We start from the raw sequence: 18,662 nt of genomic DNA on the forward strand, positions 1-18,662 counted from the left end.
GTATACTACTGTGCTTCTAAACATCGCTTGGGCTAGAGTACATTATTTATATTCATTATACTTGATCGCTGCTTACCGCATCAGCGAGGTAGCACCAGGAAACAGATGAAGAATGGCCCATCCACTCACACACACACACACACACACACACACACACACACACATATATATATATATATATATAGGAAGGAATAGTGGTTCCAACAATGTTGTATGGTTGCGAGGCGTGGGCCATGGATAGAGTTGTGCACAGGAGGGTGGATGTGCTGGAAATGAGATGTTTGAGGACAATGTGTGGTGTGAGGTGGTTTGATCGAGTAAGTAACGTAAGGGTAAGAGAGATGTGTGGAAATAAAAAGAGCGTGGTTGAGAGAGCAGAAGAGGGTGTTTTGAAATGGTTTGGGCACATGGCGAGAATGAGTGAGGAAAGATTGACCAAGAGGATACATGTGTCGGAGGTGGAGGGAACGAGGAGAAGTGGGAGACCAAATTGGAGGTGGAAAGATGGAGTGAAAAAGATTTTGTGTGATTGGGGCCTGAACATGCAGGAGGGTGAAAGGAGGGCAAGGAATAGAGTGAATTGGATCGATGTGGTATACCGAGGTTGACGTGCTGTCAGTGGATTGAATCAGGGCATGTGAAACGTCTGGGGTAAACCATGGAAAGCTGTGTAGGTATGTATATTTGTGTGTGTGGACGTATGTATATACATGTGTATGGGGGTGGGTTGGGCCATTTCTTTCGTCTGTTTCCTTGCGCTACCTCGCAAACGTGGGAGACAGCGACAAAGCAAAAAAAAAAAAAAAAAAATATATATATATATATATATATTTTTTTTTTCCAGCACATCCATCCTCCTGCGCACAACTCTATCCATAGCCCACGCCTCGCAACCATACAACATTGTTGGAACCACTATTCCTACAAACATACCCATTTTTGCTTTCCGAGATAATGTTCTCGACTTCCACACATTCTTCAAGGCTCCCAGAATTTTCGCCCCCTCCCCCACCCTATGATCCACTTCCGCTTCCATGGTTCCATCCGCTGCCAGATCCACTCCTAGATATCTAAAACACTTCACTTCCTCCAGTTTTTCTTCATTCAAACTCACCTCCCAATTGACTTGACCCTCAACCCTACTGTACCTAATAACCTTGCTCTTATTCACATTTACTCTTAACTTTCTTCTTCCACACACTTTACCAAACTCAGTCACCAGCTTCTGCAGTTTCTCACATGAATCAGCCACCAGCGCTGTATCATCAGCGAACAACAACTGACTCACTTCCCAAGCTCTCTCATCCCCAACAGACTTCATACTTGCCCCTCTTTCCAAAACTCTTGCATTCACCTCCCTAACAACCCCATCCATAAACAAATTAAACAACCATGGAGACATCACACACCCCTGCCGCAAACCTACATTCACTGAGAACCAATCACTTTCCTCTCTTCCTACACGTACACATGCCTTACATCCTCGATAAAAACTTTTCACTGCTTCTAACAACTTGCCTCCCACACCATATATTCTTAATACCTTCCACAGAGCATCTCTATCAACTCTATCATATGCCTTCTCCAGATCCATAAATGCTACATACAAATCCATTTGCTTTTCTAAGTATTTCTCACATACATTCTTCAAAGCATATATGCCTATACATGCACATATACATATCAACATATACACATATACAAACACAAAGATATACATATATACACATGTACATATTCACACTTGCATGCTTTCATCCATTCCTGCTTTAGCGAGGTAGCACCAGGATAGACAAAAAGGCCACATTCGCCTGAGGATTGGCAGAATGCATGTATAGTGCCATTGTACGAAGGCAAAGAGGGTAAAGGTGAATGTTCAAATTATAGAGGTATAAGTTTGTTGAGTATTCCTGGGAAATTATATGGGAGGGTATTGACTGAGAGGGTAAAGGCATGTACAGAGCATCAGACTGAGGAAGAGCAGTGTGGTTTCAGAATGGTAGAGACCATGTGGATCAGGTTTTTGCTTTGAAAAATGTATGTGAGAAATACTTAAAAAACAGATGGATTTGTATGAAGCATTTATAGATCTGGAGAATTCATATGATAGGGTTGATAGAGATGCTTTGTGGAAGGTATTAAGAGTATATGGTGTGGGAGGTAAGTTGCTAGAAGCAGTGAAAAGTTTTTACTAAGGATGTAAGGCATGTGTACGAGTAGGAAGAGAGGAAAGTGATTGGTTCTCCGTGAATGTCTTGGACAATCACATGTTTGTCAAATGGTGTCTTAGCTACGTCTCTTTGTTGTTTATCAACCGACTGTTATATTTCTCTCTTATGTTTCCCCTGATAATGTGATTATTACACGAAAGTGCACTTGGGAACTGATCGTGTTTCATTTTCCCCGTGGACTCTTAAGAATATACTTGATCATGCGCAAAATTGTGATCCTTTCCAAAATAATTTGAATGAGTGCTTGCTAACCTGTGACATTTTCTCATTAATTTGCAAAAATTGGGATATCTGTGTTCTGCAAAAAACTTGAGTCTGTTATCTAAAGCCAAGCATAAAAAATTATGCCATGGTATATATATGCTGATTTGGTGGTTATTCCTGAAGTATGTGCATAAGACATCCCTAATTTCTACATTCTTGTACAATTTATAATTGTGAACATCATCTACATGCATGCTATAACATGTCACCCTCTTTGGTGTCTACAAATTGTTTAGTAACCATTCCTACTATCACCGTGAACATAAACACACACAAATACAATTAAGTGGTGCCCGTGCATGATACAGTATATGGTAATAAAGTATTCTTACAATTCTGTTGGTATCACTGATAACTGTAGTTGAAGTTCAGGTGGCTAATTCCTGAAAAAAAAAATATTTGCTTTTACCTGGGCTACAGCCATTTGTAGACGAGCAGCAGCATTGCTCAACTGAGTTTCCAAGTTTCTATGTTGAGCCTCAAACTCCATAAGTTCATGCTTTACATTCTCTGCAACTCGAGGTGTATCCATGCCAAACTGCAAAGTTGTGACTTGTCGCAATAACCTATTAAAAGGAAAAAGATCAGATTATGAAAATTTGTCCTTATACTTATTAGAAATATGAAAGGCAGATGATTTTCATACTGAAAAATGTGGCAAGAATTTTAACTCATATCACTGAAATATGAAAACTAAAGCTTTTCACCCAAAACTTTTGAGGTAGGTATTGATGTAAACCTGAAACATATAATGTAATGCTGCCATTAGTGTTGTTATGATAAGCAGTAATTTTTTCAGTATTGACGTTCAGAGTTAAATTGCTCCCATTCCATCACATCACAAAATGCAAGTTACCTCACTGTGCCCCAATAAGTAAAGAAGTATACTCCAGCCTACCAAGACATGGTACTTTACTTTAAGAGCTCAGGACATGGTACTTTACTTTAAGAACTGAGATATTCTAGTTAATTCTAGGATTCATTTTCAATGATCAAGAGCAAAATTTTGACACCTGAGAGCAAAGAACCATTGTAATTCACTAACTGGGAATTTATGTCGCAGCATTTAAACAAAATATTCTATAACTAAGACCCCTCCTATGGTTCATGTCTTGCAAAATAATTCAGTGAAAAGGTCTTTATCTAGAAAGTCATACTATACATACTTTTGCAAATGGATTATTGGAGACACAGTATATCTCATTGAAGGGATATACAGTCATTAGAAGACTGAGTCATGCTAGATCTCCACTAAGGAAAGTGTCGATTTCAAGATGTTTGCTCTCATGTTGGTAAACTAAAGATAACTTTCTCACTGTATAGATCATTCATACCTGTAGGTCACATATTTAAGACCACATGAGGTTAGTGCAAGCACCTTACTTTATTACTAATCCTTGCATTCTCCTGTATAGGTTGATTCATCTTATGAATACCTTTGATCCTGAGACTAAACTGCAAGGCAACTGATGGGGATGGTTTTCAGACAGATGATGTTATAGCTAGCAGTCCAAAATGGTCATTATAGCCTCTTTTTACTGTTACTAAGCAGATTTGTTCAGACCACGCTTAGATAATATAGTTACACTTTTGTTATGCAGTGAGCTTGACAGTGACACAATTAATTGTTTGTCTTCCTTCCTTGCTGTGTGCTAGTCCTACTGTCATTGCATATCTTGTAGTAAGTGCTTACCTTGTATAATCTGACAACTTGACAGAAAACTATATAAAGGGAGGGCAAATGAGCATTTTGCAGGCTCAGATCTGACTTATTTAACATTTTATTAGTGGCAAAGATTAATATAGGATATTGAATGAAACCTTCAACTTCAAGGACTTCTGGATGAAAAAGGTAGGTTTTATGTGAAAATACAATATAGGACAAGGGGTCACATGAGCATGCAAATAACATTCAGGATCTTTAAAGGGAGTATATGGGGCAGTAATACAGGACCAAAGACTCATGTAAAGTACACAGATGAACCTATCTATCTATCTGTCAATATCACTGATGCCTGTTTCCTCCTAGAACTATCTCAAGGGGGTGGCCATGGCAATAGAGTCTCCATAACTTGTGAATTCCAATGCTGCTTCGTAGCCTTTAGTGCCTCACCCTTAAAAGGCCAATGATAGAGGGCAACTCCAATGCAGTGTTTGAAGAGGTTCCTTCCTACCTCCTTCTACCTCCTGCCTAATGTTCCAATCTACTACTTCTACCCAGTGTTTCTACCTAATGCTCCTGCCTAAATGTTCCTATCTTCTACTGCTATCCATCACTCCTGCCACTTTGCCAAAAGGCAGGGCTAGTGCATAGTGCTCATCCCAGGAAAATCTAAAGTTATGAAGAATGAGCTGTGAGAGTTAAGGGTTGTCAAATATTATGTACGACAAGGAAAGATTGTATGCTTGTGGACAGAATGCTAGGAGTCCATGTGTGGGTGAGGCAGAAAAAAAGACAGCTACCTGGGTCAAAGCAATGCAACTTGACAACTACTAAAGTACTGGTTCACTTAGCGACTGTCACTAACCCTACCAATACCCAGGTGGGTAGCACTGATACAGATGAACTTCCTTCCTACTTATGTAACCCTCATTTTCTATATATTTCTTATCTCCCTTCAGGTTATGATATAAAATGTACAACTTGTAAAAATTAGGAATTTCAATTTAATTTTTTCTTATCACTAGCAGAAATACATGTCATATGCAATTATGAAAAACTGGTAAAAATACCTGATAGCACAATTGAGGCTGCTTGTAGAAGTAAGAGCCAGGCTCACCAAAGAACTGCACTCATCATGCACAATGACTGATACTTCTTTCAAATCATGGCTGCCACAGGAGACGGAGTCAATTCTAGGATATTAAAATTAATTTATATTAGCCAGTCCCTTACTTAAGAGCAACATTGAGCAGTTCCTCAGCACAGTCATAAGTGGCATTCCTTTATCCAAAGCAAAGTCTAGTAATTCTAATCAGTAATTACATATACTGTTCCCAAGTAAACTTACTTCATATGAAAATGAAAATAATAATTGAAAGGTTTTGTATGTACCTGAAATCTCTGTAGGTACTGTAATACAATACTTTATATGACCTTAGATTAGTAACTTGGATGAGTGAAAATTTTTCATCACAAACATATCTTTGTTTTCAGTGGGCAATTACAAGCAAAAAAATTATGCAACATTCTAAAAATGCTAAGAAAAAAAAGAGCTTTTTACACAGCAAATTGAGAGAATTCTGATGCACATACATTATAAGTTTCTTAAAAATCTAAGATTTTATTCAAGGTGACCCAAATTATATTCAACTGGTATTCTTTGCTAATGTGTAATTGTCTTAAATTCATGTTTTTCATTCTACTCACATAGAAAATATGAAATAATGATACTGAATATTTTCTAGATGTCTATTAGTTTTTTAGATTGTCCAGAAATTCTTTCTCCAGTGTCTCTAATTCAGAAAAAAAAAACATTAGCTTTATCAGTACATACATAGTAATCCATTTTTTTACCTTTAATTTGGTAAAGAAAAATTCTTTTATGTACGTTTCATTCTGAAAACCACTACAATTTGCTGATTTCATAAGGACATGTGTTTAGCTCTGTACAATAAAGCTGGATATGGTTATTCATACAATAGGTTTATAACATCATGAACACACTTGTTCCATGCAAACTTGAAAGTGCAAGTTACTGCTTCTAATGTAAAACTTGTTTTTTGACTAGGAAAGCATTTCCCTCTTCAACAGAAAGATAAAATATCATTTTCATTGTAAAAAAAAAAAAGTTGATAGAAATTTATCAAATGAACCTTGCCTCATAACTCATCATTTTACTGTTATTATGTAATGCGAAGCCAGCTTATGCAGCTTCAAAGCTACCCCTCCATATTAGAGCAAGGCAAGCTGTGCTCCTTTGGTAAAAGATGTTCTCTGATGACAATATAGCCTCATCAAATGTGACTTCTAGCTTACAGTGTTACCCCTAATATGTGGAGTCCACAAACATCTCTTTCTCAGTATGAATAACCATATCATAACAATCATCCTTCTCCTTGTCTTGAATGTTCATGCTATAAAAGGGATGAGAATTTCATAGTGTGATTAGAAATGCTAAATGGAAATCCACTTTGGATTACATGCTAAAGAAAGGTAAGCAACAGAGAAAATAAAGAAACATTCCACAGCCCCAAGCACTGCTGACAGTTTCAGCTATTGAATTTGACATGAAAACTCTGGTTAATTAACTACAACAGTCTCTGAGAAATGCTAAAGTGATAACAGCTAGAATGCCAGCTAAGTTTATTATAACTTAGTGTGCGACTGAAAGAACAGTAAAAAAGCAAATTCTTTCAGAAGGGCAGGGGTGCAGTTGATACAACAGAACTTAAATATTGATGATCATTTAAACACCCATTTTAGGTTGTCCTTTTTTTAAACTTATCCATCTATATATTCATTTATATCAAATAAAATTCCAGACTACCTTACACCAGCTTCAGAAGCATGTGGAAAAGAAAATTATATGAAACCCCTGCAGTTTACAATTTAACACAGTGATAGCCACATTCTAAATGTACAAAATGTACAAAATAACTCATACTGCAAAATTAATGACTATACTAAAGGTAAATGTGAACATTATATTTGTTTTTAGTGTTGCTTGGAATAATATTCAGAGAATGTTAATGAAGTAATTCAGATAATTAACCCCTTTTAATGTTCTAACAAATAACATGATCAAACACTGCAGCTGTTAAATGTCCAATAGAATGATGAGTGAAGTGACTTTAGAGGTGAGGGTAATTGTACAGTTATTGAATATTAATCTTCTAAGACACAAATGAGGATATGTAACTCAGAAGGCTTTTTACTATGTAGCAGTTATGTACCTCACAAAAATAAAGGTTTGGAACAAAGGGACAGAAATCTAGGTCCACAGTGATTAAGAACTAAACAGAACCTAAAGATTTATAGATGCCCACAAGGTTCTGTTAGTAGATGAGAAAAGTTCTGATCCACTTTCTTGAATATGCTGGCAAACTATAATTACAATATCAGTTTTTCTCATATCACTTAATTTCCCTCTGGTTGTAATGTACAAAGGTTCTGTCTTTTATACTTGATTTCAGCATGTTTTTTCTAATATTCTGTAAATTTTCTTTTAAAAATTACCCCCACCAGTTTGCAACGATAATTTTATACCATATAATATTGAAAGAAAAAGTGTTCATCAATAAATGGAAATACCAAAACAGACTGCAGTACTAAATGACTGAATTTCAAATAAGATTCTCCATCTTTTATTATTACATAATGCAAAAAAGCAATTCTGTATATTCACTGTTTTGTTGCCTCTGTATGCTCGCTCCATTAGCACTCACTGTTAGGACCAAGGTATATTCTTTATAACCCATCTCAAGCTGTACAAAAGCTTAATCACTGTTGACCTTTAATAAGCAAATCTTTTCCCTCCAGATTTAGATTAAGCAGAATTAATATTTACATTAAAACTTAAAATTTTATTTAAATGAAAAGGGATGTACATACTCGCTTTGTTTTCTATTGCAAGAAAAGTAATCCATAATAAATCATAATAAATGATGTGAATATATTCTACACTGCTTTAATAAGATATAAAGTATTGGAGTCACCAATGAAACAATTTCCCTCTTATTACATCATATTTAGGCATCTCCATTACATGAAACATAGAGTATACAAACAAAGATTTTCTTAACTGAAACATCAGGTTACCTAAGCTATAATAACTTGAAAAACTCTTGAATAATGAAGGCGTTTGTGACTTGCATCCTTTTTTAGTTCATTATTGTATCTCTATATATTAGCGAGATACATGGAAAATCTCCTCAGTGCGGCATCCCAAACCTTGCACAGTTAAAGTAACTCTTCCATACTTTTACCCATTTTGCTGATTTCTTATCTTCCCTGGCCTTCCTACTCATTTTAGTCTCACTCTTCTCTTTCCTTTCATGTCACTCATATACAGTCTTTTAGTCATTATTCCATTTTCAATTAGTTTATAATTATAATTACATGCCCCTTCAATATTCTATTATTTCATTCTAACACTACTTTTATTATGTACCTCAATCTAAAATTCTTCTCTCTTCTTATTCAGAAATAGTTACAAGAGTTTTGGAATTCATGCAAATATACTTACCCAGCTTGTGGTAGACTTCGTTTGGTGTCATCAGATCTTTCAGCATTCTTTGAATATCCAGTCATCTCGGTCTCCGAGTTGTCTGTTGAGGATTCTTTTATGGTGGAGTTGCATACCTCTTTCACATCTTTGCTCACAATGATTCTTTCTTCATCCATACCATCATTAGCAAGTTCCAGTGACAGTCTTGGTATGGTATCAAAACAGGCTCCTTCTAACTTTTTATTTTCTTCAGGAATGATACAGGTTTTAGTTTCTGGATATGCCGCTGTTTTAGATAATATTAAATCACATGCAGAATTTGTCAGATTTTGTCCTGACTCACCAAAATTATGGAATTTTCTTTTAGTTTCGTGAAAGTTGGATAAATCTTCTTTCAGATGAATATGGTTACTTGGGGCCACTGAAAAAATTTGTTTAACATCAGCATCTTTAACAAAGCTGCATGACTCAGCCGCCCTAAAATTACTTTCTGAGGGGATTAGTACTTCACATACCCCTTTATCACTTATCTTTTGGAATGCATTGTCTTGCTTAGAGATTTTAACAGCTGCATTTGATGCTCTACTTCCCACCAAGTGAGCAGGGTTTTGGCTTAGCTTATCTGCTTCTGGTTCAGAATCTGACAGCTTCTTGAGTTTTACTCTCTCCATGGCCAAAACTTCTGCTGCTGTTATCAGTTTCTCAATCTCACTCACTTCTCCATCTGGATTTTACAAAAGCAAGTGACATGATATGAAAGCACAGTTATATACCATCTGAATTTTCATCTTAATACATGCAAACTTGTAATTTAAAGTCTATATTAACAAAATGAATATTTTATGGAATTCCAGTATACAACTTAAGAAAGTGCTAACTCTTTTATCAAGCCATAAAAAGGTATTTCTTGACAGTGTGATAGTATTCCTGATGATATTTCTAAAACAAATCAGTCATATATATTCAGAATTAATAACCATCTAACTCCCTTTATATAAAAACATATTTTTGCTCAAGTATATACCTAAGATCACAATTTACAACAAAGTGAGTGCAATGAAATATTTATCTCATTTTTGTGTTCTTATATAAACTAAAAACCTGATGTTACAAAACAAACCAGCATCTCACCCAGCTTTGCTTGCACAGTTGGGAAGTTATGAGAAGTAGAATCTGCTGTTGATGCATCTTCATTCCCAGCATCACTGTAGTATTCCAACATGCTATCACAAACACTATCACTGTCTTCCATATTCTGATGAATTGAATAACTTGTAATGATAGTGCAATTAAGGGTCTTCCTTATTAATTAATGAAAATAAAACATATTGTATTTACATCTATCTTTTGTAGAAGAAGAGAGCAGTTATCTCTTCAAAATGTAACATTACCATTCTAGTTACTTAGGTAGTATACATCACTAGGATATAACATAATAGCTGAACCATGATCCATGTACTTTTGTCTGATTGCAGACTTACAGCAAAATCTGATGGTTTGTTTGTGGAATCTGTGACACCTGTTTCCATGTCTGAATAATCACTTGCCATAGTTTCCTGAAATTTTAGTCAGATTGTTGGATACCTCTGGAAAAGATGGAAAGCTGCATAAATATAATTCTTTTGATAAATCAGTACTTGCAGGTGCATACTTAGACGATATAAGTAAACTGCATGTTTACAGATGCTGTTAAATTTCCAGTAATAGACATACACAAAAAAAGATTACAAATTCATTCCAAAAAATGATGCTGTGGATTAAATTCTATACACCTGTGTGAAATATAATATAGATTTATCATTTCAATACCATTTTAAGTTATGTCAGTTTAGCATGATACAAAAAATTCACCCACATTTGTTATCCACTGAATCAACATCATATGCTATCATGTAATGAACTTGAAATAAGTAGTAGCCTCCTGGTATTTCTTCTCATGGAAGATTGAGGAACAGAGGACAGAAGCATCAATACTACCTTGGATATTAAATTCAGAAACAGCTTGGGTGCTTACAAAAGATTGGAGTGTGAATGTTGGTCAAAGTCACCGAGTAATATTCAAGGATCCAATAGTTAAGGAAAGTAAATTGGAGAGTTCATAAAAAAAGCACCATCATATCATACACATAAATATTCTGATAAATTAAGTATTTGCTAAATAAAGGATTTATATTTGGTTGCTTGTAATGATATCTTTTCTACTTAGGAAATAAAAAATAAAATCTTTGCCAAGGTGACTGGAAATTTATATCAGAGGAAAAATATTAAGATTAAATAGCAGAAAAATAAAATACTGTCCTGACTAATTAATGCATCTTGCAATTTACAAATGGTTGGGCCATTTCTTTCGTCTGTTTCCTTGCGCTACCTCGCAAACGCGGGAGACGGCAAAAAAAAAAAAAAAAAAAAAAAAAAATTTCCCTGTATTGAAATGAGCTACACTGATGGAAATAATAATAAAACATAAGATGCAATCACGACATGCACTGTATTGTGAGAATATGACACCTTCACAGAACACAAAATTTGGAAGATAAAAGTATTCATGATACACATAATTTTCAAGGGATTCAGTTTGCCAGGGTGCTTTGTTACCACTTAGGAAGTAAATCATACATCTACATATGATTCAACCATACTGCATTATGACCAGCAAAGTATATCATGCAGTTTCGTGTATCAAAAATTGTGCAACATTATGTAGTATTTGAATACAATTCACCTGATTCCAACCTTGACCAAGGGTTGTGAAAATTTTGATGGGTGACACTTACATTAACAGAATCAAAAACTAAAAATGCTGGAGGGCAGGGCTTAAAGATAAGGGAAAATATGGGATTACACAAATCAAAATTATCAAAATGATCTTATTATACCCATGTTTGGATGATGTTCTCTTGTTTGGTAAAAGTTTGGTTTACTCATTGACCTACATACTTGACAATCAATGTAAACTATTTATATAGCAAAACACAATGGAGGTATGGAATTTAGTTTCATGTTGATATAACACTTACAGAAGCAAGTTCAGACATACAGGTTTTAGTTTCTTTACTGTATTGTGTTTGATCTTTCATTGCATCTGGATGCTTTCTGTGGCATTATCATGATTATCATAATGTGTTTCTGGTTAATGCATCTAAATATGACATCATAGCTGTAAAGAGAGGTTTCAGCATCATGTACAGTATGTATTTACTGTTCACTTAATGTACTGGTATTTTATTCTTAACATAGATAACCTACAGAGTGATATTATACATTGTCCTCCCTTCTCTGATTTAATGCTACAAATGCTGCAAACTGCCAGAATGCCATACTTATATTTTTTCACATTTTTGATTATCGATGTGGTGGTAGCACTACAATATACACTTTCCTATTTTTTACTATGCAGCGAGCATGCAAACATCCAGTAAACACGCTTCATCTTGTGGTGGGACAATAAATAGCATTATTGTGACTGAAAGTATATTTCATTTATAAGACTGGTAATCAAGATAATTCTTGGCTGCTGAGGGGTCAGTGAGATCTTTACTAGTTCTCTGATTCCAGAGGTGGTTTCATGCAATTCACCATTCCCTAACCTACATTTTCCCCAGATCTTTACATACCTCCTCACTATTGTCTTATTTACTATTGCTTGAAAAAGAGGTAACCATATTTCATATGCACCATTTTCAGTCACTAAGTGTTGAAAGTGCCCATCAATTTGAGTTTCTTGCACTTCCATTGATATTTCCTGTGTTGTGCTTAAGCTACATAATTACCTTATTTCTGATGTTTCCTTTTAACAGTTTACTGTCTGTACCTTTATTATGACTAGTTAATGTTTGGTGTGTATATAAAGTTTTAAATTAAAATGTTGTAAGTGAAACTTACTCCAGAAAACATATGAATGCACAGTTCAGCAAGGCTAAGCTGGACTTATATGTGAATTTGCTTTCTCTACATTTTAACAAAACTACAAATGTGGTTATATAGTTTTGGCCACTGGCAGTAGTAAATATAAACTAAAAACCCTAAATGTACTATTATTATTTTATTGGCAACGAACCCTTAGTCTTAACCTTTAGCAAAATTTCCAAAAGATACTATTTCTTATATCCTAAAATTATTCTTAAAATCTCAGCCGATCACGACATAAAAGATAACGGTAGGAATTCACTTCCTCAGCAATGAAAAAAATCAGTTGTATCACAGTATAGTCCCATCTGCAAATGCATTATCCACATGCTTAAATGTAATAACTGAAACTACAAGCAATAAGGAATCCTTATACCCAAAATGCCATTCCATGTTACATATCTTACTGTCATCTTACACAGCTTATCAAGTCGACAACGGATTTTACTGTATGACTCTTGGCGAATCACGTTCAACTGGCAAACGTTAACAACACCTGCCCAATAATCGATGTGACAACCTTCTCGTTCATTAACTGAGGAATGGATCGATAACCACACGTGCATTCACATTACTATGGCTGTAGTTGTTCACTGTGATTTCGTATGTAAAACTGTTCTACAGTTAACTTACAGTATGCTTGTACAATAAAAGTACAACTAACTCAATGGGAAGCACGTTACTTTGTTTATTTACCATCGGTGTTATTATAGGTAAGAGGCGTAAGTAAGGACTTATACTTCACAAAGTGGAATAACGTTATATCTTCGGCATTATAGCGTTTCTCGTCCGTTAAGTTCCTTTTCTGTGATGAAATTAATTTGTATATTATTTCATTGTAGTTGTATCTGCTATTCTGCCTTCATTCAGTAAAAAGATTTCTGTAGAAATATCTGAGAAGAAGCATAAATTTGTGTTAATACATTCTAGTTGTCTCCTGTACTGCACGAAGGCCAGTGCTTATCATACTACATCTCACAGACCCGTTTCATACGCCCTTTGACGTACGTTGTTTAAAAGTATAATTTACGTTCCTATTTTGGGTTTTAGAGATGATTCCATCATTAGATTGGGATTATTGGTGCACTTTACCAGTAGAAAGAAAAATATTGAGAGAGGTGTGGGATACGATTGTACCATGGCAAATAAGCAGACCTATGGAAACATAATTTTGATGCCTGGCGAATTTAAGAGCTAATAGACCAAAGGCTGAAGCTTTTGCGGGCTCCCATATTGTATATTAATTTGCCAGAAAATGTTATGGAGCAGTAGACAAAGGAACACTTATTTACTGCAGAAGAAACTTACAAAGAGAGAAGGCCTATGCATGTGCAGTGCAGTTAAATAGGAAGTCCGCGACCTTTCCTTGCACCACATTCATTATTAACAAATCTTGGTATATCCAATTAGCATACATGTTCAGTGCAACTAAGAGAATATAATATGCTTTCTGTGCAATTTCGTATATGAAGTAACTGAAATTCAGGTTTCTTAAATTCTGAGACTGTCCTCATTACTGAAACTGGTGACCAATGTCCTGGGATTATTATTTTTTTCTGTATTCCATTAACAGTTCTTCCATGCTATTAGTCCTGGGCCATTGGCCTGTCTACAAATGTTTGTACACCATAAAGCAACGTGCCCATAATACTGCCTCAGACCTTACTAAGGACGATTTTTTCCGTTGCTATTCACGGACCTTAGGCTTAAGCCTATTCAGGCTAACGCCCCTGCCTTCTCTGTGTATCTAACAAGGTACCGTTGTCCGTCAATTTTATCCTTGCCATATTACAGCCTCCACTTAACGTGAAACTTGTAAGTTTTTTGATTAAAAAGTAACTCTGATACTGGATGCGAACAGTATTAAATGCGACATTTGGGTAAATGATGATTTTCCAGTCTTGCCTTCGTTAAATCTATCTTGGTTTTCATTAACTGCCATCGTACATACATTTCACTTTCATTTTGTAGTGGCTGTGAAAGGCGCCCCGTTTACTATGATATGTTATGAACCTTTATGTTCATTGTGTTGAGTAAACTGTATAGCCTGTAATAAAATGTTGCAGTGTTGCCACTAGAAGCTGCTCAAATATTTTTAAGGTTCAGTCCATAGAAAACGTTATGGTAACTGAGAAGGGGAAACAAAATTTCAAAATATTGTTTCTGTTTTAATGTGTATCAATAAATGGTAAACAAATGATTGATTATATGAAATATGGAGACAGATGAAGAATATCTGCTGTGAATCAGTACATTTGTTCATGTTTGTATGTAACTATATATGGCTGCATTCATATCACAGTGACTTGGAATTAATTCATGTTAAATAAGCCCTCACTATTTCACTATTAGAAAAGAACAGTACAAGTTCCATGCGCTCTATACACAGAGATGATGTATTTGGCCTTAGAATTATCCTTAACTCAAGAGGATGTAAGGATTTGGTGGATTTAGTTTGACGTTGACGTGGAAACTTTCAAGTTCTCACATAAGATTGCCGATCATAGTTATTATTATCCATTTCTGAACGGAATAGTGGCGTAGCTGTCTCTAGATTTAGTTGAGAAATTCTCTCTCTCTCTCTCTCTCTCTCTCTCTCTCTCTCTCTCTCTCTCTCTCTCTCTCTCTCTCATGGCAGTTGATAGGTCTAAATCCCATACAATCACCTACCTAGTACAAGTTCCACTGTTATCAAAATGATTTTCGTGCATCTGTCACAAGTATAATAGGAGGTTTGGATAAGAGTCTGTTTATATATAATGGTATAGTTCTATGGCACGATCTTCCACTGTCAGTCCAACGATATCAAAGATGTTTTCAAGAAATAAGTTTATGGAATAAATTAGCTGCAAAATTCTTAATGTGTTTATAATTAAAGTTATTCTGCATGGGTGCTAGTAACTTGCTGAGGTCTAAATTATGTTTTAGTCATTTTCAAATAATTTTATTATGAATCTATCAGTTTTATTTTTGTGCTCAATATTATTCTTTATTCTGTGTCATCAGTCACTCAAAGTGTATCGTAAGGACCTCATTGGAAATATGTATTTATGTGATATTCTTAGTAAAGTGTTTGAATATTTTCACGTAATGTATTTTGCCAAGATTTTCTCAACCAGTTAGTAGGATCCTGTGTCGTTTCTCACAACTGAGTGCATTTCGTTTACATCCTCCTGGGTTTGATAGATTCTGAATATCTTTTATGAACTTAGCATCAGCTCTACTGCGAGAGTCACTCAGGAACGTGACCATACAGGTGTCCGGACATTACTGAAGACCAATTTTTCCGTTGCTATCCCGGAGTTCAACCCACAGGTGTTGCAGATCATTTGCGGGTTTCTTGAGTAAGCCAGAAAGTTGTAGAGGAATGCTTGAAGATGATCACTTCAGTTTCATTGTCGTCGTAGTATTGATAGAGGGTAAAGATAAGCATGAGTTCATTTATAACTTTAGCTATAATAGCTGTGCAACAGCCGGGCAGTGTAGCTGTACAACAGATGACCCATATAGCTGTGCAACAGATGAGCAGTGTAGCTGTGCAACAGATGAGCAGTATAGCTGTACAAGAGATGAGTAATGTAGCTGTGCTTAGCTGTACGACAGTGGGTTGGTAGAGTAGAGGGCTGCGCAGGGGATGGGGGTTGGGGGTCGGTGGATGGTGTGGCTGTGCAGGCTATGGGGGACGGGGGTTAGAGAGAGCCTTGTGGGGATAGGTGGACGTGGGATGAAGGTGGAGGGAAGCATTGTACAGGGATAGGGAGGATGAGGGTGGGTGTAGACTACCCAGGTACACACATCTAGTTCATCGACCAACCCTGAAGGGAGAATGATCAGGTGGGTGACCTTCTGGCCAACTGTCGTGCCCAAGATCCGGACTCGCGTCAAGAAAACATTATGATTTTCGATGATCAGTTGATATTTCCGTGGTAGATTAAGAAGGTTAAGTTGTAGATGCTCAGCCATGTGAAACATTATGGTATGTAAGAAGAACGACTTTATTTCACCGACTCGACCATTTCCAGTGATGAGGTCCTCCTAAGAGAGGGTCTCGATGACGTGGGATGGTGTAGTTGTATCATAGCCACTGTTACCACACACTGCCACACTGTTACCACACACTGCCACACTGTTACCACACACTGCCACACTGTTACCACACACTGGCACACGTGAGGCTAACATTACCCAGGGTCCATCATCATCATCATCATCATCATCACGTGAGGCTAACAATACCCAGGGTCCAGCATCATCATCATCATCATCATCATCATCATCATCACGTGAGGCTAACATTACCCAGGGTCCAGCATCATCATCATCATCATCATCATCACGTGAGGCTAACATTACCCAGGGTCCAGCATCATCATCATCATCATCATCATCATCATCACCATCACGTGAGGCTAACATTACCCAGGGTCCATCATCATCATCATCATCATCACGTGAGGCTAACATTACCCAGGGTCCAGCATCATCATCATCATCATCATCATCATCATCATCATCACGTGAGGCTAACATTACCCAGGGTCCAGCATCATCATCATCATCATCATCATCATCATCATCACGTGAGGCTAACATTACCCAGGGTCCATCATCATCATCATCATCATCATCATCATCATCATCATCACGTGAGGCTAACATTACCCAGGGTCCAGCATCATCATCATCATCATCATCATCATCATCATCATCATCACGTGAGGCTAACATTACCCAGGGTCCAGCATCATCATCATCATCATCATCATCACGTGAGGCTAACATTACCCAGGGTCCATCATCATCATCATCATCATCATCACGTGAGGCTAACATTACCCAGGGTCCAGCATCATCATCATCATCATCATCATCATCATCATCATCACGTGAGGCTAACATTACCCAGGGTCCAGCATCATCATCATCATCATCATCATCATCATCATCATCATCACGTGAGGCTAACATTACCCAGGGTCCATCATCATCATCATCATCATCATCATCATCATCATCATCATCATCACGTGAGGCTAACATTACCCAGGGTCCAGCATCATCATCATCATCATCATCATCACGTGAGGCTAACATTACCCAGGGTCCAGCATCATCATCATCATCATCATCATCACGTGAGGCTAACAGTACCCAGGGTCCAGCATCATCATCATCATCATCATCATCACGTGAGGCTAACATTACCCAGGGTCCAGCATCATCATCATCATCATCATCATCATCATCATCATCATCATCATCATCACGTGAGGCTAACATTACCCAGGGTCCAGCATCATCATCATCATCATCATCATCATCATCATCATCATCATCATCACGTGAGGCTAACATTACCCAGGGTCCAGCATCATCATCATCATCATCATCATCACGTGAGGCTAACATTACCCAGGGTCCATCATCATCATCATCATCATCATCACGTGAGGCTAACATTACCCAGGGTCCAGCATCATCATCATCATCATCATCATCATCATCATCATCACGTGAGGCTAACATTACCCAGGGTCCAGCATCATCATCATCATCATCATCATCATCACGTGAGGCTAACATTACCCAGGGTCCAGCATCATCATCATCATCATCATCATCATCATCATCACGTGAGGCTAACATTACCCAGGGTCCATCATCATCATCATCATCATCATCATCATCATCATCATCACGTGAGGCTAACATTACCCAGGGTCCAGCATCATCATCATCATCATCATCATCACGTGAGGCTAACATTACCCAGGGTCCATCATCATCATCATCATCATCATCATCATCATCATCATCACGTGAGGCTAACATTACCCAGGGTCCAGCATCATCATCATCATCATCATCATCATCATCATCATCACGTGAGGCTAACATTACCCAGGGTCCATCATCATCATCATCATCATCATCATCATCATCATCATCATCATCACGTGAGGCTAACATTACCCAGGGTCCATCATCATCATCATCATCATCATCATCATCATCATCATCACGTGAGGCTAACATTACCCAGGGTCCAGCATCATCATCATCATCATCATCATCATCACGTGAGGCTAAC

General features: G+C 36.9%; 1 protein-coding gene across 4 annotated transcripts in view; it reads right to left on the reverse strand.

The window, feature by feature from the left end:
* Window positions 1–13,266, reverse strand: part of LOC139746700 (uncharacterized) — a 37,515-nt gene extending 24,249 nt beyond the window's left edge. For 2 of the 4 annotated variants that reach the window (XM_071658153.1, XM_071658156.1), the window contains exons 1-6: window positions 13,205–13,266; window positions 10,147–10,251; window positions 9,797–9,920; window positions 8,684–9,389; window positions 5,229–5,351; window positions 2,905–3,061 (exon numbers count right to left, since the gene is read on the reverse strand). In XM_071658153.1, coding sequence (XP_071514254.1) covers window positions 2,905–3,061; window positions 5,229–5,351; window positions 8,684–9,389; window positions 9,797–9,920; window positions 10,147–10,215 — 1,179 coding nt within the window. In that variant the 5' untranslated portion in view covers window positions 10,216–10,251; window positions 13,205–13,266. Of the gene's footprint in view, window positions 1–2,904; window positions 3,062–5,228; window positions 5,352–8,683; window positions 9,390–9,796; window positions 9,921–10,146; window positions 10,252–12,989; window positions 13,155–13,204 lie in introns of those variants that run through there. The other 2 variants (XM_071658155.1, XM_071658154.1) reach the window with 2 other exon arrangements.
* Window positions 13,267–18,662: the final 5,396 nt, after the last annotated feature.

The sequence above is a fragment of the Panulirus ornatus genome, chromosome 66 (assembly GCF_036320965.1).
Source record: "Panulirus ornatus isolate Po-2019 chromosome 66, ASM3632096v1, whole genome shotgun sequence".
NCBI classification, from domain to species: domain Eukaryota; kingdom Metazoa; phylum Arthropoda; class Malacostraca; order Decapoda; family Palinuridae; genus Panulirus; species Panulirus ornatus.